Genomic DNA, 24576 nt, shown 5'->3' on the forward strand with positions numbered 1-24576 from the left:
ATGTCCATTGTCCATTTGTTTGTCCAAGATACAATAAAATAGTTACAACCTCATTTTCATAAAACACTAAGAAAAATAATGCCTTATTAAAACAAAAGGATTACAGGTAGCTTGAATGAAAAAAAAAAAAGAAAAAACAGTTTTTATAGCTAAAAAGAAGCCAGTTGTTGCCTAGTTTCAGGCATGTTTCTGAATGGTAATATACCAATACCAGTCTTTTAAAGATATTTAGCATACAGATTATTTTTTAAAATCATTAATCAAGAAAATAATTAGCAAATCAATCAATAAGAATCATGTGTTGCAGCGTATATGAATTCTGGTATTGTTTTGATTTATACTACTGAAGGTTTTTGATGCTCGATATAACATTTAAAATAATAGTAAATCGGATAAAAGTCCAGAATGCCATTTCATTTTCAGTTTTAGTATTCTAATTTTTCCAATTCGAGGAAAATGTAATGCAGACCATTTCCCTGATCTTTACATAGTCAAAACAGATAGTGTTAGCAGACATTTGCAAATGTACACATTCAGTCCATCTGATGAATCCCTAGTCAAATAGTCACTCTACGTTTTGCTCTGGTTCTTCTGCCAAAATGAACTAAAAAAAGAAATAAAGAGCTGAAATAATTGCAGAGCTGGCTTGACGCTATAGCAACAGCTTTCACACATAACTAGTGTCATACTCCAACTGAATATATAAAACCACATTTTACAAGACAATTTACTCACAGTTCAAAACTTTTAATTCACATTAAATCTGCTCTTATTATGCCTAATAGTATATACAGAAAGGTGCATTACCAGTACAAGAACAATGTACATTATGTCACAATGTCAATGTGTATAGTACGTACATAAAAAGTGGTGGCATAAATGAACTGAAGTGCATTGAACTCCACTTGTCAGATATTAAACATGGTGTGATGAATCATAGCTGAGACATGAGTATCAGTCATGCACCTCCATTAGCTGGATCATAGAAAGCTTCACCTTCATTTGACCTCACATCAATTCAACACGACGAAAAACTAGTAGCCACCATTTTCAATTAAAGGATATAGCGTCAACATGTAGATTATTTTTTTATGACCATCCCTGTGTTCTAATTACCCATACTTCCATACTATTTAGTATGCCAGAAAAAAAAAAGATTTAGGATGTCCCAATACATGCATGTCAAAATGCAGTATGCCAAAAATACAAAGGTGGCCTAATACATCCAATAGCATTTTGAAGTATGGAAACCAGCATGCTTTATAGTATGTTGTACAGTAAAAAGAAAAAAGTATGTGATTTGGAACGCAGGGCAACAGTCAGCTGAAGTGAATGGGAACAGAAATGTACGTTTATCGTATTCAACACTGATCGTACGCAGAGAAACAACTGTTAACAGCATTCTTGAATTTCCAGGATTGTCCAGTTGATATCTCTAAAATGACCAGGTGAGAGTTATACTCTCAGCCTTTGAACTTAGCTGACTGATTTTTTTCCAAGTGTGTAAGTTTTTGTTTCAAGCCAATGAAATAGCTTAACATCCATGCATGCCAACATGATGTTAGTCAGGTAAGGTCTTTTAATTTTAATTTTTTTAACAAATTCCCTAGATAATTCAGTCCTCCCAACATACATTAAGACCAACCTTTCTACCAATAACAGGCACTAGAGACACAGTTAAACAATGTGTTGAACTGACTGACTGAGCAGTTTGTATGTTTAATCTTGGTCATCGAGACGCAGTTATCTATCTGATTAGTTCTGTGAACTGAGTCGATATAGCCTGATTGATCATATATGTGTTTTACTATTCATCATAGTTGAAATTGTGAATAACATAATTGGTTGTTTTTTTCTTAATATTTGACACGTTTTGATGTAAAATGATAAAGACAACAATTGTTCACTGTATCTGAGGATGACTTGAGGTTTTAGTGTTAACCATTTAAAAGGTGTTAGTCATGATCCAGCTAACTGTGTGAGTGCAGGTTTAAGGTATTGTCGCTATGAGAACAGCTTTTGTTGAATCAAGTGAATGAATTTATGCACATCAAAATAACATATTCCAGGGGCTAACAGATCGTACTGACAATTCATGTGTAGTTATGATGTCATCACCGGCTCTGTCAACAGTCATGGTAAAGTTGGCATTAACTCAAACTGATCTACCAATCAGAACAAAAAGCAGATAATCAACGTATACAAGAGTGGACATCTTTGTTGGCGTCCTGTCGTCATCCACTTGTAATTGCAACGATACAACACACAGACTGTGATCCACTGCATGTCAAGCAATTAGTACATTTGGAATTAAGACCAGGAAATAAATAAAACATTAAGAAACAATGTGACGTGTTGTTGTACACAATTACCTTTGTCTTTAAGTTATCAAGCCACTCAGACAAGGTTTGATGGCCTCTCTATCTCCACACATACATACAATGGATGCTGCATTCCAGAGATGCCTCAAGTCACTAAGACCAATATGCTGCAATGTCAATACATTTATTTATGGGACTCTCAAATCTGCGGTGATGTGATTAGGACTAGGGCTAAAATTCACAAACCAAAGTGATTACATTAACATATACTATTGTTGAGATCGTTTAGATGTCATTGGGTGCTAGAGCAGGTGGAAGAGCAAAAAAAAAGATTAACAGAAACTAATTGAAAATTGTTTGAGTGTTTTAATCAGCTAATATATCTGAACATTAGCATATGGGACAGGGGGGAAAATGTTTGGGCTTTTGGACAAAACTGAAGAAAAACATCAGCAGATTAATCGCCGATGAGAATAATTGTCAATCGCAAACCCTTATAGCACTTTCACAGACACAACCCTGGAAAAACAGGAGTGCCTCTCAAATTCTACGATCCAATCATTTTAAAATGCGAGTGACATTGTTAAGTATACAGTGTGTGACTTATTGTAAAAGAGCCTCAATCGTGCCTCAAACCTGGCATGGTTCTTTTAATTCTGACACTCATCACAGCGTCTCTCCTTTGTGATAAATAGTTCAAAAAGACATTTTATGTGTGACACGCAGTCACCGTTCCATGTGACGTATGTGTCAGTTGAGCACGACTGACATACGCTTTTAGCAGTTGAAAGGCTAATGTCCATGTTGTGATCCTGCTCCAGCAAAGTGGACAGTGTCTGACACATGACTGGAATGCAGCATCCAGGTTTTGCACTGACCTCAAGTGATGGAACTTATAAAAAAAAAACAAAGAGTGAGGTGTTGTAATGGTGAGCCGTGCACTACTCATTAGTGTGTGTGTGAGCCTTTAGTGGGCGCTGTGCCACTCTGTCCGTGCCCCGGCCGACCCCCCCCGTGGCCCAGGATACAGTGAGCGCTGCCACAGCCTTCATCATCATCATCCTCTCCATCGCTCTCAGACGAAGACTCTCCAAACTGACGGGGCTTCTCGTAGATACAGCAGCCTGCAAGCACAAACACAAACACAACACACACACACACACACACACACACACACACACACACACACACACACACACACACACACACACACACACACACACACACACACAGTGTGTTAGGATTGATCTACAGCTACAAAAGGATGCCTTCACTGGCTCACTGGAAGCTCCAAAATACTGCATGAGCCCCTGTGCATACAAAGCTGATCAGAAATAGAACCTCAAAGTGAGTGTAAAAATAGCTTGTTGTGGCCTGATTTCATGTAATAATAATATACCTTCACAGGGTGATTATCAAGTGTGACAGACAGGGGGCCGTTTGGTATTCTTTCTTTGGTCAGCTGAGGCATAAACATTTATCTGCAATGCACATCCCATTATCACAGCTCTACTGATTCCATGTGTCACGCTACAATGTGAATACAAAAATCAAATCATTGCATGTCATATTGTGATTAGTTAAGAGATGGTGGCTGATTTCAGGGACGAGATGCCAGGCAAAATGTGTGAACAGTTTCACCTTTGAACATGGGAACTTGAGTAGAAAGAGGCACGGCACACTCTGCCAGGCTCCTGCCACACCTATAGTGTAACCAAGGCATAACAATCACACCTGTCTTGTTTAGTTTGGTTGAAACCCCCCCCCCCCCCTACCCCCTGCATGAGTTCCATGTCGGTGTGTGTGCTGATGAGGAGGACCATAGACTCACACTTAGAAGACCTTCTCCCCAGGTGCTCGTTGTCCACCGTGTCACTGGACCACTCCACCTTCTTCTCCGTCTTCCTCTTCCTCAGCTTGATGGTCAGGCTCCGCCCCTCCTGTACAACACGTCACAGGTCAATCGGCCAATGAGAGCTGGCTCTCTGGCTTGTTAGGTTATAAACACCCTGAGCAGTCCTGAGCAGAAGCTAATGTAGAAGGTATCATTTAATCGATGTTAAAAATGTGGAGTTAGGTTGAATTATTTGAAAGCAACATGGTGGGCATGAATGTCCTGCTAAAACATCTTCCACTCTTCTGGTTACAGACATTCCCATACACCAAACACGAACACTACTGTCTAGAATAGTATTGTATGTTTGACTATAACAATTTCCTTTCATCGGAAATGTACCAGGAACAACAAGCAGAGCAGGTGCACATGGACAGGGTTGTATCAGATGAATGTCTCTTCATACTGTTAATCCTTTAAATTAGTGGCCTCCAGGCTCAGTTCAGGTCTGAATAGGTGTGTGTGTGTGCTGTGGACGTTGTTAGTGTGGTAATGGCATTCTGTTTGTTTGTTTGCCTCCCATAGCTGTTAATGCATACCGTTATACTGACGTGAAAGGCGTTTCCATATACATATGTAGTCGTTGCCTGCCTTGATAAGCTGCTATCATAAGGCTGCTAATATGAGCGTTCTGTCCGTGCAAGTGTGTACCTGCTGGGGCGGCGGCGGCGTGCTCGTCTCCGTTATCGTCTCCGTTATCGTCTCACTCGATGTCCCGGACGCCTCCGCCATATCTGCGGCTGCTCTGCTAGCGCTACCGATAGCTTAGCGTTAAGACGTCAAAAAGATAAGACAGTAAGTTTGCAATATAATAATATTAAAGCTACAATGACCGACCTCTATTCCTTAGATCCCTAATTCTATCCAAAGTGGCGGTTGCTAACCTGGAGAATAGGAGGTGTGAGCACTTAGCTGAGATGTGGCTAACACACACAGTCAAGCTGCTTCATGAGTCAGCGACAACACGGAAGTGGGATGGTTTTACTTCAAAACACTGAGCAGCTATGTGAATTATAACGTCACAGAAACACTGTGTCATGTCCTAATATTATGTGTGCAATAACCACGATACAGTACACAAGCATATTGATTTTGTGATAAACCGTGTTTTGGTAAATAGCTAAATGTGTAAAAAAGTCGGCAGGATGCGCTTTGTTTTTGGATTTACCTTGACAGAAAAAGAGTTGTTGTGGGGAAGTTATTTCCAGACGGACAGACAATATATCCTGCTGTGAGCGGAAGTGATCATCGTTGCAAACGTTTTTTATTTATTTTTTATTTTTTATTTTTAATGAACTGTTATTTTTTTTTATTAATATTTGCCTTCCAGAATATCTTAAATATATTTTCAGCTCTGTATGAGCCAATAGACATTTTACATTTTAAACCCTGTACAATCCGGACAGTGTAGGTCGGATTACGTCAACTCCAGAGGGGGGTGTCACTACACGATCTGAGGAGCCTGCACGATATGAGGTGCGCGTGCGCAAAATGGCCGCCATCATTGACAGCCCGCTTAGCTTAAAGTGTTTTGGAGAGCCACAGACTGCACTTAAAACAGACTGTAACTCGCTCAATTCTGAACCGATTTTCATGACATTTAGTTTGTTATGAAGATATAACAGTTAATCATGCTACAGATTACGTGTTGGAATTAAATTCAGTTACGGGGCTGCTAACCCACGGACTTTGTGTGTGTGTGTTTGTGCTCACGGGGAACCTTTGGGGGGGGAGGGGGTGAGGACGCTGACGTGCGTTGCCTAGGCGACTGCGGGCTTTCCAAGATGGCGGCCGTTCTGCGCATGCGGTCCTCATATCGTGCAGGCTCCTCAGATCGTGTAGTGACAGGGGGCAGTAATGCGACACAAAGGATTACAACTAACCAAATCAGAGAAGAAGACGTATATTTCCTGTCACCAGTCAAGTCCGTCAATAAATTGGGTCCTCCAAACAGTATCCCAGTTATTATCCGAGGTTATACAGTGATGTGATGTTTAAATATAATTAACAGCATTGTAGAAATGCACTTCGTTGCCTATACGGTGAATAGTTGGCCCAGTTAAAGGTCAGCGCACGGTGTTTGGAATATGAACTGTTGACGTGTAGAAAAGTTTTACTTTGTGTGAATCCCAGTGACAGTGTGTGTGTAGTATCAGGCTAGAGGAGCATGTGGAGGAGAGCGCGGGTCCTCGGTGGGAGGCTTGCGGGGACAGGGGCAGCCAGACTCTGCTCCAAACCCCCAGCATCTTCCTCCTCCTCCTCTCAGCGGCCCCGGGCAGAGAAACGGCGGCGGAGGCTAGAGCGAGACGAGGCGATACTGTCCCCACAGAGCGGGGTGGGTAGGACCAACACACATGACACACTCACGTCCACTGTTGACAGCTGACACTCCTTTAATAAATAATTCTCAGTAAAAATGAGTTACTGAAAGACATGTCATTTCTCAAAATGAAAATATTTCAATTGAAGAATAAGCTAAAAAAAAAGGGGGGGGGGGGGAGTGGCTGAGTTAGAGTGTTTGGCTTTATGAATATGAAATTTGCCCAGTAAAATAAAGAGGTTAACAATAGAACATTCTACGAATTCAAAGGTGGTGACATTGTTTCATTTAATAGTAACCACTTGTTTTGTCTGACACGCAGTATTACCCTCATAAACTAGTACAGCAAACTGGATAGGCCTACATTACAAATCAACACTTCACAACATGGATGCAGAAAAAAAAAATCTTACATAGGTATTGATATTGGCTGAAGACAGTTGTGTTCACTGTATGGAATAAATAAATTAAAGGTGTTGGCAGCAACATTTGACCCAACACGTGTTGAACTGTGACATTGTGTGTGTGTTTGCAGAGTGCTGAAGAGAAAGCAGTGCAATGGACTGAGAAGCAGGAGATAGTATACACTGCTGACACTCCTCCTGGGACAAAGAAAGGTCACTATTAACCCCCCCCCATCTCTCCTCACTACATTTACCAGCACCATGTTATTCTACCTGTTTCTATTTATCTGAGAAACTTAAACTCTTATGTTTGTTGTTGTTGCAGACACTAGCGTTCTCTTCCCATCCTCGTACAGTCCAGAGTATGTGGAGGCCTCTTGGTATGAGTGGTGGGAGAAAGAGGGATACTTCAGTCCAGAACAACATGTGAGCATTTTACACACTACAACACTTATTTTCTTTAAAACCTTTATCTATGCAGGTAAGCTCATTGAGACACATTGTTGCCATTCTGGGGCTGTGCTAAAATAATTAGATACTGCAGCAATATTTATTTTCTGTATCGTATCGTCAGCTCCAGTATCGATATTTTAGAGAGAAAAAACTCAGGGTTTAAATGGGTTGTGAACTACAACCTCTGCTCATGTAGATGTCGCAGTACGGCTAGTTGTCTCCAATTGCAGGGTTTTCGAATTTGAATTAAAGTCTGCGTTTAATTATCAATACAATGTGATGTGATGTATTAAGACCACCTAGATCTTACACAGCAACTTGTATTTCAGCTCTGTTTTTATATTTTCACTGAATCTCGCAAAAAATATCGCAATATGCATTGAATAGCAATGAATTGTGATATATCATCCAATGTAGCCATGTAACGTGATACTTATTGTATGGTGAAGCCCTTTTCTTATACACACACCTATGACATTCACACACACATTCATACACTGATAGCAGCAGCAACCATGCAGGGTGAAAGCTAACTATTGGGAGACATTTGGGCTTCAGTGTCTTGTCCAGTGACACTTGGACTTGTGGCGGGGCCAAGGATCTAACCACCTAACCTGAAATCAAGTGGATCAAGAAATACCACTGTTTAATTACTTCACTTTAATACAGACTTTCATTTAAATTATATGTAAGATGCTACGAGGAACATTCAGTTTTGGTTGATTCTAGCATCTTTGGACAAAAAAAAGCGCTAGTGTCTTTTTCACTGGCACACACACACATGAGTGCTGTCTATTTCTCATCTCATTTCAAACTTTTATAATGTCCTGTGGTCTGTGTCAGGAGAGGTTATCTCACGCTGTGGACCGGACCTTCTCTCTGTGTATCCCTCCGCCTAACGTGACGGGCACGCTGCACCTGGGCCACGCGCTGACTGTAGCTGTAGAGGACGCCCTGGCTCGACGGTAACTGACTACAACACTTATCTTCACTGTCGGGCCGAAAGCTTGTATGTCCAAAACAGTCATTTTTCAGAAAAAAAAGAGAAAAAAAAAAAAACGCTGTATTTTTTTAAAGAAATGAACTCTGCGTCGTCAATTCACAAGTTCCGTTTGAATACTTCTCATTGGTTACAACTTAATAAAAAACCCACACACAGACCAATAGCACTGATTTATGAAGAGAAATTATAAGAAGAAAAATGGAGATACAAGGTTTCCGTCAGACAGCGTTGATATGCAGCATGTTGTGTGTATAATGACTTGCTGAATTTGTCAGATGGTTTGTTGTTGATGGAGCAGTTCTATGTATGACTATGTATTCCACCAGGAGAAGGATGCAGGGACACAGAGTGCTGTGGCTCCCTGGGTGTGACCATGCAGGCATCGCAACACAGGTAGGACAATCTCCTTTCACTTCATTGTTCAGGACAGTTTAAACTATGGATATGCTCACAATGGTTAAATGGTAATAAATACATCCCTCAAAGCCATGCACATGAAAGGCTGTCTTCATAGATTGACCTGTCTGACATGTCAGCATATTCGCTGTTTGATTATGAGGTGGTAAATAATGTAGGCTCTCATTAAGATGGTTCTCCCACATTCATGCACATACACATACAAAAATGTAAATCGTGTGTGTGTGTGTGTGTGTGTGTGTGTGTGTGTGTGTGTGTGTGTGTGTGTGTGTGTGTGTGTGTGTGTGTGTGTGTGTGTGTGTGTGTGTGTGTGTGTGTGTGTGTGTGTGTGTGTGTGTGTGTGTGTGTGTGTGTGTGTGTGTGTGTGTGTGTGTGTGTGTGTGTGTGTGTGTGTGTGTGTGTGTGTGTGTGTGTGTGTGTGTGTTCTTCAGACAGTGGTGGAGAGGAGACTGCTGAGGGAGACAGGAAAGCGCAGACACGACTTCACCAGACAAGAGTTTCTAGAGGAGGTGTGGAGATGGAAGAATGAGTGAGTCTGTCTCTACGTTCACAGTATATCAACTTTCATCTACTATTGATTGACTAGTTGTGTGCTGCTGTGTGTCTCTGTGTGTGTTTCTGTGAGTCTATATTCAATTCAAAGGGGCTTTATTGGCATGAGACTTTCACTAACAATGTTGCCAAAGCATCAAAATACAATTTGTCCAAATGTACACAGCACACAATAAACAGTAATATGAACATTAACACCACATTAAGATTGATTTATATTAATTCTATGTGTCTCTCTATCTGTCCCAGGAAGGGAGAAGAGATTGAGCAGCAGCTGAGGAGGCTGGGAGCTTCTCTGGACTGGAGCAGAGCTTGTTTCACTATGGATCCAGTAAGAAGACTTTACTCTCATACAAACAGGCTCCTAAAGTCTGAGACCACCACAATAAAAAGATATGACATCTTCACATTAACACATGCAAATAATGATAAAGTTTGAGGATCAAGGAACATTTAATGGCACATTGAATGTAGAAAAACTATTAATATTTAAGATTCTACTATCTATTTCTAGGTTTGCGATCACATTTAAGCAAAGGTGTGGCATTGACTTACTGAACTGTCTGTACCCCCCCCAAAAAAAATCAATGTTATGTTCATTACTTAATGTACCACCTCCTGGAACATATCTCTTTCAGAGCAGTAAGTGTTGATTGTTGCAAATGATTTCTGATGTTCCTTTTTAAAATGGTGGATTGATGGATTGTTCTTCCAGAGTTACCGCAGGGCTGTGACCGAGGCCTTCGTCAGGCTGTGTGACTCGGGTCACATCTACCGCTCTGAAGCCCTGGTCAACTGGAGCTGTGCCCTGGAGTCTGCTATCTCCGACATAGAGGTCAAACAACACTGCCTGCATGGACTAGATAAGCACAGCTAGCTCAGACACATACTGTAGCTGTGTAGGCACATCAACAACCAGAAGCTACTGTTTGAATCATCTCTCTCTCTAGCCAATGATATGGACTTGGTTTCATACTTGGAATCAGATGTTGGTGTATTTGTTTAGTGTTTCACCTAAAATACATTTCTAAGCATAGTCAATTACAATTTAAAAAGACATTTGATGAACAGTAGAATAAGGTCAACTGTGTCCTCTTACTAGTGACCCCTAACCTTTTTAAGACTCTCTGCTCAGCAAAGTCTGGTAAATAGCTATTTAATCCACCACAGACCCTAATATATTAATAATAATGTTCACACGTTGACACAGGACTAGCATTCTCCTATTGTTATTATTTTACACAATATGAAATTGTTTTTGTGTATTCCTTTGCTGTTACTGACAACAACGGGACATTTGTCGAAAATTGTATATGCACAACACCTTCAAAGTGTGGATGGATTTTCTTGTCAGGTTGATTCCAAGGAGCTTTCTGGGCCCACCATGTTGTCTGTTCCCGGTTATGAAGACAAGGTGGAGTTTGGAACAATGTTTACCTTTGCCTACCCTATAGATGGCCATGGTGAGTATTTGTGATATATGATACATTAGCTTGGGCTTGTACTGTTTAGTTGTTTCATTATGAAGCCATTGTATATTTCAGATGGGGAGGTGGCGGTGTCCACCACTCGGCCTGAGACCATGCTGGGTGACGTGGCTGTAGCAGTTCACCCTGACGACCCTCGATATCAGGCTAGTATACATTTCTTTTGATTTCAGTGTTATTAAGAAATACTCAGATTCTGCACAAAAGAAAAAGGAGCCTGAACCCTAGTCTGGCATGACCACTTCCGCCAGCGTCTATTCGCTTGCGTCGAAAAGCAACGCAGCCCTGACGCAGCCCCCTCCTTTTCCGGTTGCTGGCTTTCCCCTATTGTGATCCCCCTCAAATTCGGAAACAATTCGCTCAGTCAACCCGTGTGCTTATGTGCAGCGCTCTCTCTCACACACACACACACACACACACACACACACACACACACACACACACACACACACACACACACACACACACACACACAGGGTGTGAGAAGTCACATTACTGTAGACAGAAATAAAGTGTGGCTATACTTCGGGATAATAATATTGGCGGCGGCGGTCCGGGACGCAGCCTAACTTAGCCTAGCCTAGCTGTCCAACTTCATTGTACAACTACCCCCGGGCAGAAATACCCTCATAAACTCTGGAAAATGAAGCGTGGGGGTTTGAATTGAGCACCGGACCTTATAACCAGCTAGATTAAGATCCGCTGTTCCCTTTCTTTGGTGAGGGACTAAGCAGCGGTGTTTTAGCGACGGGGAAAGATTCCAACGGCTTCCACTATCACCTAGCAACTCTTACGGCTACTTGCTGCAGTTGGTGTAGCGCTCACAACGTCAAAACCCTGTTCTGCCTGTAAACAGACGGACTACGGCTCTGACTACAGCGATAGGAGGTGGTGACATAAGTTCTCGAATGCTAAAAATTATACTCGACCGCCGTAGCCGTCCTCTCAACCGCCGATGATAATGTTACCAGAGATAACACTACGTGGCTAGTTAACTCCGGTTAAGTTATCCCGTGAGCTCCTCGGGGGCTAAAGTGTATGGTGTCTTGACATGCTGGTTAGAAAGCAACATACTATGTATATTCCTTTTGTCTTTAATAGTTTTTGTGTGGCGTTTGCGGGTTTAGCCATTTCTCTGACAGTCTCTGGACGTGAAGACGTTCCATCAAAATAAGTCCCCCCCCGGCTCTATTTTGCAGGACACCGCTGCTGCTTCCCGGGGTTAGCCCCGCCCTAGATGATTGTGATTGGTTTAAACAAATACAAACAGGCTAGCCCAGTTTCCCCCGGTTTCCCCACCCGAATAGACGGCTCTAAACAGAGTGCTTCCAGACCATACTACGTGCTGTAGTTTGGTCTGGCTTTGCGAGACTACCTGAACCCCAATGCCAAAAAGTAGCAAAAATGCCAATAAACTCTACACACTGCACCTTTAACATGTGAAGTATTTCATCGTACTGCATCACATCTCTGTAAATCCAGGTTGACCATGGAGCAGTCCTACTCACTGCTGCTTTGTGCACTTTGTTCTAGGCCCTTCATGGGAAGCAGTGCAGACATCCCTTCACTAACAGACTGCTGCCAATCATCACCGATACAATGGTGGACATGGAGCTAGGAACTGGTAACTGAAACACTACTGTCAGAACATAGCCTGTGTTCCAAATCGCATACTCTTTCTTTTTTCTATTCTACAAACTACAGCTGATCCTTAAAATAATCTAGTGAGCATGCAGAAGGCATTGATCCAATTTGGACATACTTTAGTTATTTATTTCATCCTAACATCGGGCCTTAATCTTGCCTCTTGCTTTTATACCCTTCTCATCCCTGGTTATTTTCATACAGAGGTTCCGTCGATGTGACGTCACTTCGGGTGCGTACTGGATTGTGGGTCAGAATCGCCCCAAAGAGCATCCTGATTTCAACACTGGAAAATCTCGACCGCATGTAGTAGGGCATCCGGGTATTTTTAAGCATACCAAATTCTGACCACTCTGACACAAAATCTTTATTCTATTACACTAAATAGCAGAAAGTATGGGGATTGGAACACAGGGCAAGTCTCATCATTTGTCAGAGAGTAAAATGTGTTGTTCCTGTTATTTTGTCCAGCCTGGATATGCTGCTCTGATACTATGTTATGATGGATAACCTGTGTGTGTGTTCTAGGTGCAGTGAAGGTGACTCCCGCTCATGACCACGCTGACTTCCTGCTGTCACAGAGACACTCACTGCCGCGCCTCACTGTGATTGGAGGAGACGGGGCCATGCTGCCCCCCTGTGGACAGTGGCTGCAGGTGCATCAACACATTTCCATTTATTTATTTATATAGCACCTACCTTAACACTGTTACTAAGTGCTTCACAATGAAATATAAAGCAAAAACCTATCCCCAATAAAAAGACAGGCATACAGACCTACGCACAGAAACATTTTAATATCATAAGAAAGAACAGAATATAAAATAGGTATAAAAAAAACGAATAAATAAAATAGCAGAAACAGTGAATATAAAAGTCATTCATCTGGATATGTGCTAGCTCAACTGTCTCAGGTTGTCACCATGTCATGTCTGTGTGTGTCTGATTGAAGGGAGTGAAACGTTTTGATGCCAGACAGCAGGTAGTGGAGGCCCTGGCTGAGAAGAAGATTTTCAGAGGAAAGAAGAGTCACCCCATGACTTTACCCATCTGCAGGTGGGAGAACCAACGCACACACACACAGACACACACAACACCACACTCATATTTATGTCTCTGCTCTGCCAGTGCAAAAATATTTTTTGAACAAAGAACACTCCTCTTCACTTTTAAAGAAATGAACTTCAGTACACCAAATATAATTGATGTTAACTAACCACACCACAGCGGGTCTACTGTGGGTTATGCAGTCTTCCCTTTAAGGAACATATTGGAATGTCACACCGCATTATCCTGTGTGTGTGCTGATTGGGGTGTGTAGGTAACGATGTAACTCTCTGTGGCAACTCACTCACGTCGTCTTGACTGGAGTCTTTTTCAGACATTAACCATGACCCCAAGGTTCCCTGATCTCAACATACATTCAAAAGTCATGTTGAAAAAGTATTCCATTGTAAGGAGTAGTAGGCCTAACTGTTTGTAGACCCAGTGATTCCATTAGAACAATATCCATAGCAACAGGTAATTATCCTTAATAGCTGTCATTATCCAGAAATAACTAAGCGTAGAATGCTGTGATTGACCAATCAGAACACAGGATTTATTAGTGTATTCTTATTATAGTGTAGCATTTCTTTTGTTTTGTTAATATCACATCAGTATTAGAAGTCTAACTATTTCAATTTGATTGATTATGTGCTTATGTGTGTCAACATGGAATACTTGAAAAATCCTCTTTACAAATATTTGAAGCGTCTCTTTTGTTAGACCTCAATGCATTAGTGAGTAACACCCAATGAAAATATAACAACAATACAAACACCACAGTCTTGAAGAAGGCTGAATGATGCAGCACTCAAGAGTAAATTACGGCTTCAATCAATGCACACAACACACCACATACACAAAGAGAGGATGCAGACATAAGAGTTTAGTGTTTCTCTAAAGTATGGTGAGTCATTATGTGGTTGATCTAGAGTCTTGATAGCTATGCTGATTTAATATTGATGCCCATCTTCTCTGTTCTATGAACACTATGTGAGACCGCCGCCTGTCCCCTGTCTCCTGTCCACTCAGCAGGCTCTATTGCATTCAAACTAAACTGTGCCTTTGGTGAGCATCAAGAAAAAAACCAAGGCACTCGTCTTTGAATCTGATTGTAGTGAGAATGTGCCATGTGTAATGAAGGTATACTATTCTACCTTTTTTCTAAAGACAAGTTTTAACATGTTTTATCGCACTTACCGATCTGAGATGGCGCTAGATTACTCGCTGCTTGAAGACCGCAGTGCATTAATGTGGTGACGTAGGGACGAGGGAGGGGACCGCAAACTGCAGTAACTGACAGGAAGTTATCTTAAAAAAACACTTCGCCTACTGAACCTTTTAAGTAGCTAATTAATGACAAAACTGTCTGTCGGCTTCTTTTATAAAGCAGACTTGCTCAACAGGCTACACATCTTGAATGTGGCTTTGGGACTTTAAAACCTGTGTCACAACATATTTCACACTTGATGCCATTCATAATTTCACGAGAGATGTATATGATTATTGGTCAAACTGAATGTAATTGAGGCACGTATGGTTCTAATATGGTTCTCAGATGAGAGAGGCTGCAGCGTGGTAATGTTCGTCTAGCTTTGTGCCTTGTGTCTTTAGCTTATGCCCATGTGTCCTCCTCCCTGTCTCAGCCGCTCTGGAGACATCATTGAACCTCTCCTCAAGAAACAGTGGTTTGTGAGCTGCGATGAAATGGCTAAAAGAGCTATACAGGTATGTGTATTGATTGATATTTAGGGACAACCTTTGGTATATTAAGGTTTCTAGGTGCATCAGGTTTTCAAGTAACTGTGTCAAGCTCAGAATAGTGTCAAGAATAGAATAGGCGAGTCTCATCCCTTCAACTCTTTCAAATGTAACTATTGGTATTTCATATCAGGCTGTGGAGGATGGAGAGCTGGAAATCATCCCTCACTTCTACACCAAGACATGGCAGAATTGGTTGGGCAACATCAGGTAGGCTGTGCTGACCTCTGACCTTTTACTTGGACTAAATTATCTGTGTTTGAACAGTGGGGATGAGTATGAACAATGGTTGTGTGTGTGTGTGTGTGTGTGTGCGTGTGTGTGTGTGTGTGTGCGCGCGCGTGCGTGCGTGTGTGAAGTGTGAAATCACCCCACTCTTGATGATGAATGAGTCCTTGTTTCAACATATGGCCTGTCAACAATGTACTTGTGTTTCGCTTCACAGTGATTGGTGCATTTCCAGACAGCTTTGGTGGGGTCATCAGATCCCTGCGTACCAAGTGGAGCTTCTTAATTCCACTGATGAACAAGAGGTTGGGCTATGTGTGGATATGTATAGGCTTAAACCAGTAATATTTATTTGAAATGTTAGGGTCGAAAATTGAAGAGTAGTTAGAGCTAAAGGTTAAAGGTGCAGTATGTAACTTTGGGGCATTTCAGAGAAGTGAAAATAGTACCTCATATCTGAATAAAAAAACGTTCCTCACAGGAATAATTGGATCCCTGGAACACTGTTTGAAGTAAGAAAGCTTCCTGAAAAGTTATACTGTTTCACTGGTGTTGGTCACAGCAGCATGGGTCCACAGTGTTGTTTACAAACATATTCTATTCTTCTTACACTTGGTTTACCGGTGTGCCTCAAAAAAAAAATTGATTTCGAATTATTCAATACTAAGAATTACATGTAGAGAAAATATGTTTTGTGAACGACCTACCGGATTTGGAAAAATTTAAACAAATCCCCCTCCACTGAAACGGCAAAATGGACCTAACTTTAGTACAAAAGCCAGTGTTTCCCAAGTGTCAGTGTGTCCCAAGTGTCAGTGTGCATGTGTGTGTTTGTTTGTTGTAGGAGCGCTGGGTGTGGGGGCGCAGTGAGGACGAGGCCCGACAGAGAGCCGCTGTCAAATATGGAGTGAAGCCAGAAGACATGACTTTGACTCAGGGTGACTGACATGCTGTTCCTATTAGCCAATAAGAAGAACCCTTACTCCACACACACACACACACACACACACATAGCCATCAACATTAACAATATCCTCCCATCCTTTATACAGACCCTGATGTACTGGATACATGGTTCTCCTCTGGCCTCTTTCCCTTCGCCATGCTTGGCTGGCCTGAGCAGGTACTGCAACTTCAGATCCTTTCACATTTTACATTTATTTATTTATATAGAGCACCTTTCTTAACACTGTTACAAAGTGCTTAACCATATAAAGTAAAGCAGAACCAATTTCCAATGAGAAGACAAGCATGCAGACCTATGCACAGATACATTAGAATATCAGAGTAATATTAGAATAAGAAATAACAGAAATAAAATAGGTCTAAAAACAGAATAAATAAATAATCAACAGCCTTATTTCTTTGAATCATACACCTGAATGTATAGGTATATGCAATAGGGCAATGTCAAATTGGAAAATGCTAGTACCACTGCATAGAACACAGATTACAAGTGAGATCAGTTTAAAAATAAATAAACTGAAAATAGCCATTTGAAATCATCTTCAACTGCATATGATAGTGAGGATGTCCAACATCTTTTTTTGTTACATATTTTGTGTGAAGAATAGTTGTTTCGACAGTAATACCTAATGGGGGATCCTAAATCAAATCCAATCAAATCATAATAACCACAGCCACACTTCTCCCCACACACAGACGGCTGACCTCCAGAGCTTCTACCCCAACTCCCTGCTGGAGACGGGCAGCGACCTCATCTTCTTCTGGGTGGCCAGGATGGTGATGCTGGGCACGGAGCTGACCGGACAGCTGCCTTTTAAACAGGTTCATTTCTTTTAACATGAGAAACTTCCCCCAGAAATATATACCCTGGAAATCCAGACTAGCCGATAGGAAATTTCTATTTGCTCGGCAGCGAAACAGGGCATGATCCATTGGAGCTCATTAACTATGTCAGAGAATTCCAATCAAATCGTGCTCTGATCGTAGTGCTATCCAATTGCGTGGTATTTTTAAATGCATGCGTTGGTGCCGCCCCTTGAGTTGGGAAGGTCTATCGCTCATTGCCAGACCCTACATCGTTCTAGATGTGGGTCTGGATTTCCAGGCTATCCCAAAAGCCAATGTTTGTACAGAAACTATTGATGATTCCCAGTGTCATGTCAACCCCTCCTGTTCTCTCTCTCTCTCTCTCTCCCTCTCTCTCCCTCCCATCAGGTCTTACTTCACTCTCTGGTCAGAGATCAACATGGCAGAAAGATGAGTAAATCTCTGGGCAATGTCATCGACCCGTTGGATGTGATACATGGCGTCTCCCTGGAGGTGGGTAGACCAATGGCCTGCGGCAGGAGGCTCTGCACTGCTAGTGTCTGGCTCATGCTTTTTAATGTCATGTGTCACATATAACCTGAGACACACTGTGAGATCAAGAGTGAGCCAGATAATAGAACCCTCTGAAACCAATTACATCAAAGCAATACAACCTAATACCTGTCAATATATTGGCGCTCAAAGTTCGCACATCACATGTTTAAGCTATGTCCAGGAACACATATTATAAGGGCAAATCAACCAGGAAGTGCATGTGTCAGCTGGTTTTATTTCCTTCCAGTATGTATTTGATTCTCAAGTGATGTAAAAATAATAGAGCGTAACATAGCGTGGTAAATAAACAAGTCCCAACAAGCACACAGGAGAGTTTTGTGTCGTTGTAAAGTTTATCTTTTGACCTGCTCCCCTTGACTACCAGTGTTTGAGCTAAGCTAACCTGGATGAGTGACCTTTGCCAATTTGTAAAGCAAAGATGCACGCACAGTTACAGGAACAGTTTCAGTCGCCTTTTCTTGAGCCCGGAGAGGGAGGGGGGGAAAGCTAGAAATCAAAAATTTTGAACTATTCCTTTAAGATAATTGTCTTTGTCGTTTTTCCTTGTTCCTTCTAGAGACTTGAGGAGAAAGTGAAGGAGGGGAATCTTGACCCCAGGGAGCGACAGGTTGCTATGGCAGCACAGGTCAGCCCCCCTACAGCTCCTATCTGTTCCTCTGTGTCTGACTGATAACATTGGCTCCTTCCTCTCTGACCTGTGTGTGTGTGTGTGTGTGTGTGTGTGTGTGTGTGCGTGTGTGCGTGTGTGCGTGTGTGCGTGTGTGCGTGTGTGCGTGCGTGCGTGCGTGCGTGCGTGCGTGCGTGCGTGCGTGCGTGTGTGTGTGTGTGTGTGTGTGTGTGTGTGTGTGTGTGTTCTGCTCCCCCCACAGAGGACAGCCTTCCCTGGGGGGATTCCTCAGTGTGGGACCGATGCTCTCAGACTGGCTCTCTGCTCTCACAGGATGCAGGGTGAGAGACTCTCATCCATCTTCTGTTTATCTTCCTTTTTTTGGCATTTTTGCTTTTATTAGACAGTTTTGGAGAGACTGAGATGAAATGGGGCAGAGAGGGGAATGACATGCAGAGAACGACCCGGGCCGAATTCCAACCCGGGTCTGCTACTGAGAGGACTGAGCCTCATTGGGGGGAAAACTTTATCACACCAGTCACTAGTTTATCTTAATTTACAATGATCGGGGTGCTCCGGTGGCGTAGTGGATAGAGCGCGTACCACATTGGCTCTGGCCTTCGTTGCAGTGGTCGCGGGTTCAAATCCGACCCGTGGACCTTTACTGCAGGTCATCCCCCCCCTCTCTCTCTCTCTCCCCATTTCAACTCTGTACTATCTAATAAAGCTTGAAATGCCAAGAAATAATCTTAATTTTTTTTTTTACAATGATCGCAAGTTAAACAGTAAAAACACCACATATCACAAAGTAATCCCAAACTATTGACCTTCAAAGTATTTACCTTCGCACTATGTGTTCTAACTTGTGAATGCTTTCTGTCTGCCTTCTTTATCAGGAGAAGACATCAGTCTGTCCCTGTCTCGCGTCCAGAGCTGCAGACACTTCTGTAATAAGATGTGGCAGACCCTGAGGTTCACACTGGGAGTGTTGAGTGACAACACAACGCAAGTGACAACGCTGGAAGAGGTACAAATAATAATGATAAAGCAGCAGCAGCATTGGCTTCACTGTCAAATTAAGTTTTAGACAAGAAAAAGCCACGACCGTGTTTTACAGTATTTAATGGAGGATCTTTAATCACTACTTGTATGAACAACACATTCTGCTTCTATTTTGCTAGATATTTATGGTCTTTATTATTATTTGTATGCTTATGCTTTGTCCTATGGTGATTCTACACTTCAAATAAAGCTTTATTGAAGGATTAAAACTAAAGACAACCTAACATGGGCAGGCAAGGCATGAGCAATATGAAAGGTCTACAGTTTAATGCGACACTCAAACTATAAAAAAACACGCCTATGGCATTAAGGCCTGGGATGTTGTCCATTGTCCTATTTGTTGGTGGCAACTAAAGCAATATGTAATAGTCTGTTTGTAGTACAGGTTCAAAGGAGTAGCTAAACATTCTGACTGGCTTTTACAGTAGTGCCTTTAAAGATGCGCTATGTAACTTTGGCTGTCTCAGAGAAGTGAACAGGTATATTCTTCTAAATAAACAAACGTTTGAAGTTAGAAAGCTACCTGCAAAGTTACTGTTTCACGGCTGTTGTTTACAGCGGCTGGGCCCGCAGTTTGGTTTACAAACATATTCTAGTCTAACGTTTGGTTCCAGGTGCCTCAAAATAATTGTTTTGATTTATGTATGATATAATATAATACGAAGAATTACATGTAGAGAAAATATGTTTTGTAAAGTAACTGCAGGCTCTACAAATGTAAATAAATGCCCCATCCCCCTGACATTGCATAGTGCACCTTTAACAGTTTTTCCCCATTGATATTTTCCAGACGTTCCCTTTGAGCAGCATGGACCAGTGGATCTGCTCGCGGCTGTACAGCACAGTGACACAGTGTGAGCAGGCCTTTGAGGCCTACGAGCTGCACACTGTCACATCGGCACTACAGTCATTCTGGGTCCACAGCCTCTGTGATGTCTACATGGTGAGAAGAGCAGACACTTTTTTCACATGGCATTATTATATATACACTTTGTATTAGCAGTTATCTACTTACTGCTCAGTTTAATAAAGGAAAGATTAGTTTTACCTCATGCTATATCAGATATGGATGTAAACACATTGACAGTGTTTGAGTTGTTGAGACAACAACTGGTTAGAATGTATGACATATGCAGTTTGGACTGTTTATTACAAAATGTGGAAGATATTACAGTTATTAGTGCGGGTGTTATTACATGATGGAGTGACATTTTATTACATTTTGACGTTTTATTACATAATGTGTGTGTGTCTGTGTCTGTCTGTCTGTCTGTCTGTCTGTGTGCACCATGTAGGAGTGTGTAAAGCCGGTGCTGGCTGAGCAGACTGACAGCAGCCAGGTGTCCAGCAGTGTGCTGTACCACTGTGTGTCCATGTCTCTGGCCCTGCTCTCCCCCTTCATGCCCTACATCACTGAGGAGCTGTGGCAGAGACTCCAGCCCTTCAGCCCTGCTGCTGCTGCTGCTGCCCAGTCCAGCCTGTGTCTGCAGCCCTACCCCTCATCCAATCAGCTGGTAGGACTACACAACCATCAACCCCTCTTCACAAAAACGCCTTTCCCTCCCTTTCAACAAGGTTCACATCATGGAAAGGATTTACTGTGAGGGCTCAAACTAGTCTCACAGACATACCACACTACGGTCTGGCAGCACACTCTATCATTTACAATGCTATAGAGGGGTAAAACTGGCTCTGGCTTATTTTGAATTTCTTTAAACCAATAAAAATCGTCTTTGGGTGGTGTCCCTAGCGAAATAATGCCCAGAGTAGTTTGCTTTGAATGCTTTGGGTGAAGTCGATATTCAATATCAATATCATTGATCAATATACCTGGGTTAGGAGACTGGTGTGTGCTTTGCCATCAAACCGGACCATGAAGTTGAAGTTATTATTGGCTAGTTAGGCTCTTACACGTCATCTTGTTCCCCCTATTAATGCTAACTGGATTCTGTGGCTTTTGGCTGGATGTTCAACTTTCCATTTAGTTTAGCTGAGTTGTTTTATTCATTTCTCCATCCTGTCAGACACACTGGCATTTCCCCACCGAGGAGAGAGACTTCCAGCTGGTCCAGGAAGTGATCAGAGAGGCGCGTGCACTGCGGGCCCAGTGTGGCATGACTAAAGAAAGGCCTGCCAGTAAGTCAATCCACAAACCCCAACAAAAAAACACTCCACTAATGAATGATCCAAAGTTAAGTAATAGAGATGCACCGATCCAATATTTTTCAGTACGATCCGATTCCAATATCTGGGTTTTGGATATCGGCCGATACGGATACTGTCCGGTACCATCATTATTATATATTTCTTTGTTGGTGGTGGTGTAATGTGTCAGGTTAGGAAGGCTTGAGAAATACAGCAATTCTAATTTAAAAGAGCAAAAATATACAGAAATGCATTAAGGTTTTATCTGAACTGCTTTGAATACAAAAGAACATCAGAACTCAACTTTTGAATTGCCAAAAACATATTTAAAATGTGTGCTGTATCACATAGCTATGGTTGAAGAATGACATTTTCTTTCATAGTTAAAATACATTTTAAAATGTTTTAAAAACAGACTATGGAATTTGGATTTGGTACGCGGATCGGAGTTGGATATCTGACCCGATACCCATATTGGTTCGGATCGGTCCCATCCCTATTATTAATCCCTGTAACCCGTGTGTCTCCATGTTGTGTGCTTCATTCAGTGTGGGCAGTGTGTTCACCCAGTCAGGCCCAGGTCCTGCTTCACTTTGGCTCAGCCGTTCAGATCTTAAGCCGGATCTCCAGCCTCCACATCCACTGTCCTCAGGGGGCAGACCAGCACTCCACTCCCCCACCTAGAGGCAGCCTGGTCAGCCTCGTGGACCACACATGCCAGCTACACCTCCATGTTCAGGTATGTACAGTATATCAGCTTCAGCCCTTTGCTATCTCGCAGAAGCATAATAATGTGGAAGTTCACAGCTGTGCCAATGTTACAGACAGGCTCGCAAATTCCAGAGGGCTTTGGGAAGGGCTGACTGTTAATTCTGTTTATTGATTTTGAAAAGTTATATTACAAGCAAACAATACGAACATACACATACATACACAATTGGTAGTGACACTTACACACACATCAAACACAATAAATGAGTTGAAAACAAAAAAAAACAAGTTCCAGGGTATTTCATATGACAATGACATTCATATTTCATTTGAACTTTTCAATCAAATGAATGACAGGTTGCCAGATTTCTTTTAAACAGTAGCCTCTCTGTTTGACCAAAGTGCATCTTATTTTTGTATCTTCATGGAATGCATTCCCTAGTTGCATTTTCAAACTTTGATTTAGCACAGCTATCAGTACGTTGTGTCTGTGTGTGTATGTATGATACAACGACTCTGCATTGACTTTGCATTGTGCTGCCTCAGAAATCCTACAAAGAATTTGAATGGCATGGCCTTAATCATTCTTATAGGTTTTTTTAATCATTTCTAACATCTAGTATTGTATGATTTGCTCTCTCTTTTAGAGTGGAATAAAGCTTGACAGACAGATCCAGCAGCTCTCTCAGCGCAGAGACAAGCTTCTTCCAAAACTGGAGGAGATCCTGAGCCGGGTCCAGTCCTCAGACTACCTGACCAAGGTCCCCTCTCATGTCAGGCAACACATGGATACTAAGGTGAGCCGCTATTGGTCCATTTAGGATTTGGTTTAAAGGTTCAGTAAGCAAAATGGTTCTTTTAGCCAGTTAGCGGTCCCCTCCCTCGTCCCTACATAGTATAATAGTAATCGCAATACAGTGATACCCTGAAACTGTGGTATTTTTGCCAAAGGTTATTATACCGTCAGAATATCATACCGGACCATGCCTGGATCTAACACAATTAGATGACTCATGTATAAAACTGTTGATATGAATCCTATTTTGAAGCCGTTTGTGTGTTCCTCTCCCCCTCTGTGGTCTGTCAGACGTCAGCCCTGCAGCAGGAGCTAAAGACCATTGAGGAGCAGCTGAGGCTCCTGCAAGACGCTCAGACATAGGGGGACTAACTCACGCTGATGGGGACCGTTCAGTAACTGTGTGTGGACTGCTGATAACAACCTTAATAAATAATTTATAATGTTTTGTCTGAGACGTACATCTTTACTGCATGATCTCATCACAAAGCAGCATCTGACTGTTACACTGCTGTGTTCTGCACTGTGTAATGAATAACTGAAGATCAAGGTATGGCAGGCTGTCCAATGAAAAGAGACGTACATGATGTGTCTTGTTATTGCACATACTGTAACCATGGGGAAAGATGTCAGCAGTTCATTGATTGGATGTCACTTCTCTTTTAAAAGTGGATTGAAGGTGTTTTTCCTTGTTGGGATGTCAGCGTGTTGTTACCTGAAGGATCTAGGGTCCAACCATATGACGCTTAATTAGCAGTAAATCCAAGCCTTAAGTCTGCTGGGGATTACAACGTGTAATGCACAGGTATAAAGTGTGTATACTATTCTGTACCAAATCCATTACTGTTGGTACAAAATAGAACAGAGGACAAACTAGGCACTGGCTAGTAGAGAAAGTGGAACTTTAGCCTAATGTTAAGAAAATGACCTTGTTCTTCTTAGGAGCTTTTGGAGAGAAACAAAAATCATGCTAATGTTGCTCCATATCGGCTATAATGTGAGTATATACAGTACAGGGCCTTTAACACAATGAGAGTCTCTGTTGATCTGTTTACTGCACATGACATCTGTTGCATGTCAGTCGGTCCTGTATGTAAAATGTATAAATGGGAAGTATTGTTCTTACGACTGCATTTCTGATATTTTTTTGACTCAAGTTTAGCCGAACCATGTCATGTGAGCTGCTAGCTGGGTCCACCTCAGATGGACTTTTAACATCCAGGAATTTCTATTATAAACACTAGGCCTACTTGGTAATATAAAATAAAAGTGTTAGACATATTCGGATGGATGGATGGATGGATGGATGGATGGATGGATGGATGGATGGATGGATGGATAGATGGATAGATAGATAGATAGATAGATAGATAGATAG

General features: G+C 41.9%; 2 protein-coding genes across 2 annotated transcripts; one reads left to right on the top strand and one right to left on the bottom strand.

Annotated features, from left to right (window-relative positions):
• Nucleotides 1-1081: 1081 nt before the first annotated feature.
• Nucleotides 1082-5137, bottom strand: ppp1r11 (protein phosphatase 1, regulatory (inhibitor) subunit 11). Its single transcript, XM_080045940.1, has 3 exons — nucleotides 4867-5137; nucleotides 4153-4261; nucleotides 1082-3445 (listed from the first exon to the last, which is right to left on the bottom strand). Exons 1-3 carry the CDS (start codon nucleotides 4945-4947, stop codon nucleotides 3270-3272), a joined length of 366 nt encoding a protein of 121 aa, XP_079902066.1. The 5' UTR covers nucleotides 4948-5137; the 3' UTR covers nucleotides 1082-3269.
• A 1051-nt stretch (nucleotides 5138-6188) lies between these two features.
• Nucleotides 6189-24278, top strand: vars2 (valyl-tRNA synthetase 2, mitochondrial). The gene is made up of 29 exons (XM_080045762.1): nucleotides 6189-6550; nucleotides 7071-7152; nucleotides 7265-7365; nucleotides 8236-8357; nucleotides 8722-8788; nucleotides 9244-9341; nucleotides 9614-9695; nucleotides 10080-10199; nucleotides 10719-10827; nucleotides 10909-10997; nucleotides 12385-12475; nucleotides 13024-13151; nucleotides 13448-13551; nucleotides 15186-15267; nucleotides 15434-15510; nucleotides 15746-15833; nucleotides 16373-16466; nucleotides 16581-16651; nucleotides 17191-17316; nucleotides 17710-17814; nucleotides 18434-18502; nucleotides 18747-18825; nucleotides 19381-19511; nucleotides 20337-20489; nucleotides 20842-21060; nucleotides 21571-21682; nucleotides 22240-22430; nucleotides 23050-23199; nucleotides 23490-24278. The coding sequence occupies exons 1-29, from the start codon at nucleotides 6383-6385 to the stop codon at nucleotides 23559-23561; spliced, it is 3180 nt and encodes a 1059-aa protein (XP_079901888.1). The 5' UTR covers nucleotides 6189-6382; the 3' UTR covers nucleotides 23562-24278.
• The last annotated feature ends 298 nt before the right edge of the window (nucleotides 24279-24576 follow it).

This window comes from Ammodytes marinus, assembly GCF_949987685.1.
Source record: "Ammodytes marinus genome assembly, chromosome: 17".
Classification (NCBI taxonomy): domain Eukaryota; kingdom Metazoa; phylum Chordata; class Actinopteri; order Uranoscopiformes; family Ammodytidae; genus Ammodytes; species Ammodytes marinus.

Bases quoted from the DNA above. Each gene is read 5' to 3' on its own strand.
- vars2 (XM_080045762.1), top strand. From the start codon at position 6,383: ATGTGGAGGAGAGCGCGGGTCCTCGGTGGGAGGCTTGCGGGGACAGGG. The intron at 18,826-19,380 runs GTGAGAGACTCT...CTTCTTTATCAG, and splicing joins CTGCTCTCACAGGATGCAGG to GAGAAGACATCAGTCTGTCC. The intron at 21,683-22,239 runs GTAAGTCAATCC...TGCTTCATTCAG, and splicing joins GACTAAAGAAAGGCCTGCCA to TGTGGGCAGTGTGTTCACCC.
- ppp1r11 (XM_080045940.1), bottom strand. From the start codon at position 4,947: ATGGCGGAGGCGTCCGGGACATCGAGTGAGACGATAACGGAGACGATA. The intron at 4,262-4,866 runs GTACACACTTGC...CGTGTTGTACAG, and splicing joins CGCCGCCGCCGCCCCAGCAG to GAGGGGCGGAGCCTGACCAT. The intron at 3,446-4,152 runs GTGAGTCTATGG...TTGTGCTTGCAG, and splicing joins GGGGAGAAGGTCTTCTAAGT to GCTGCTGTATCTACGAGAAG.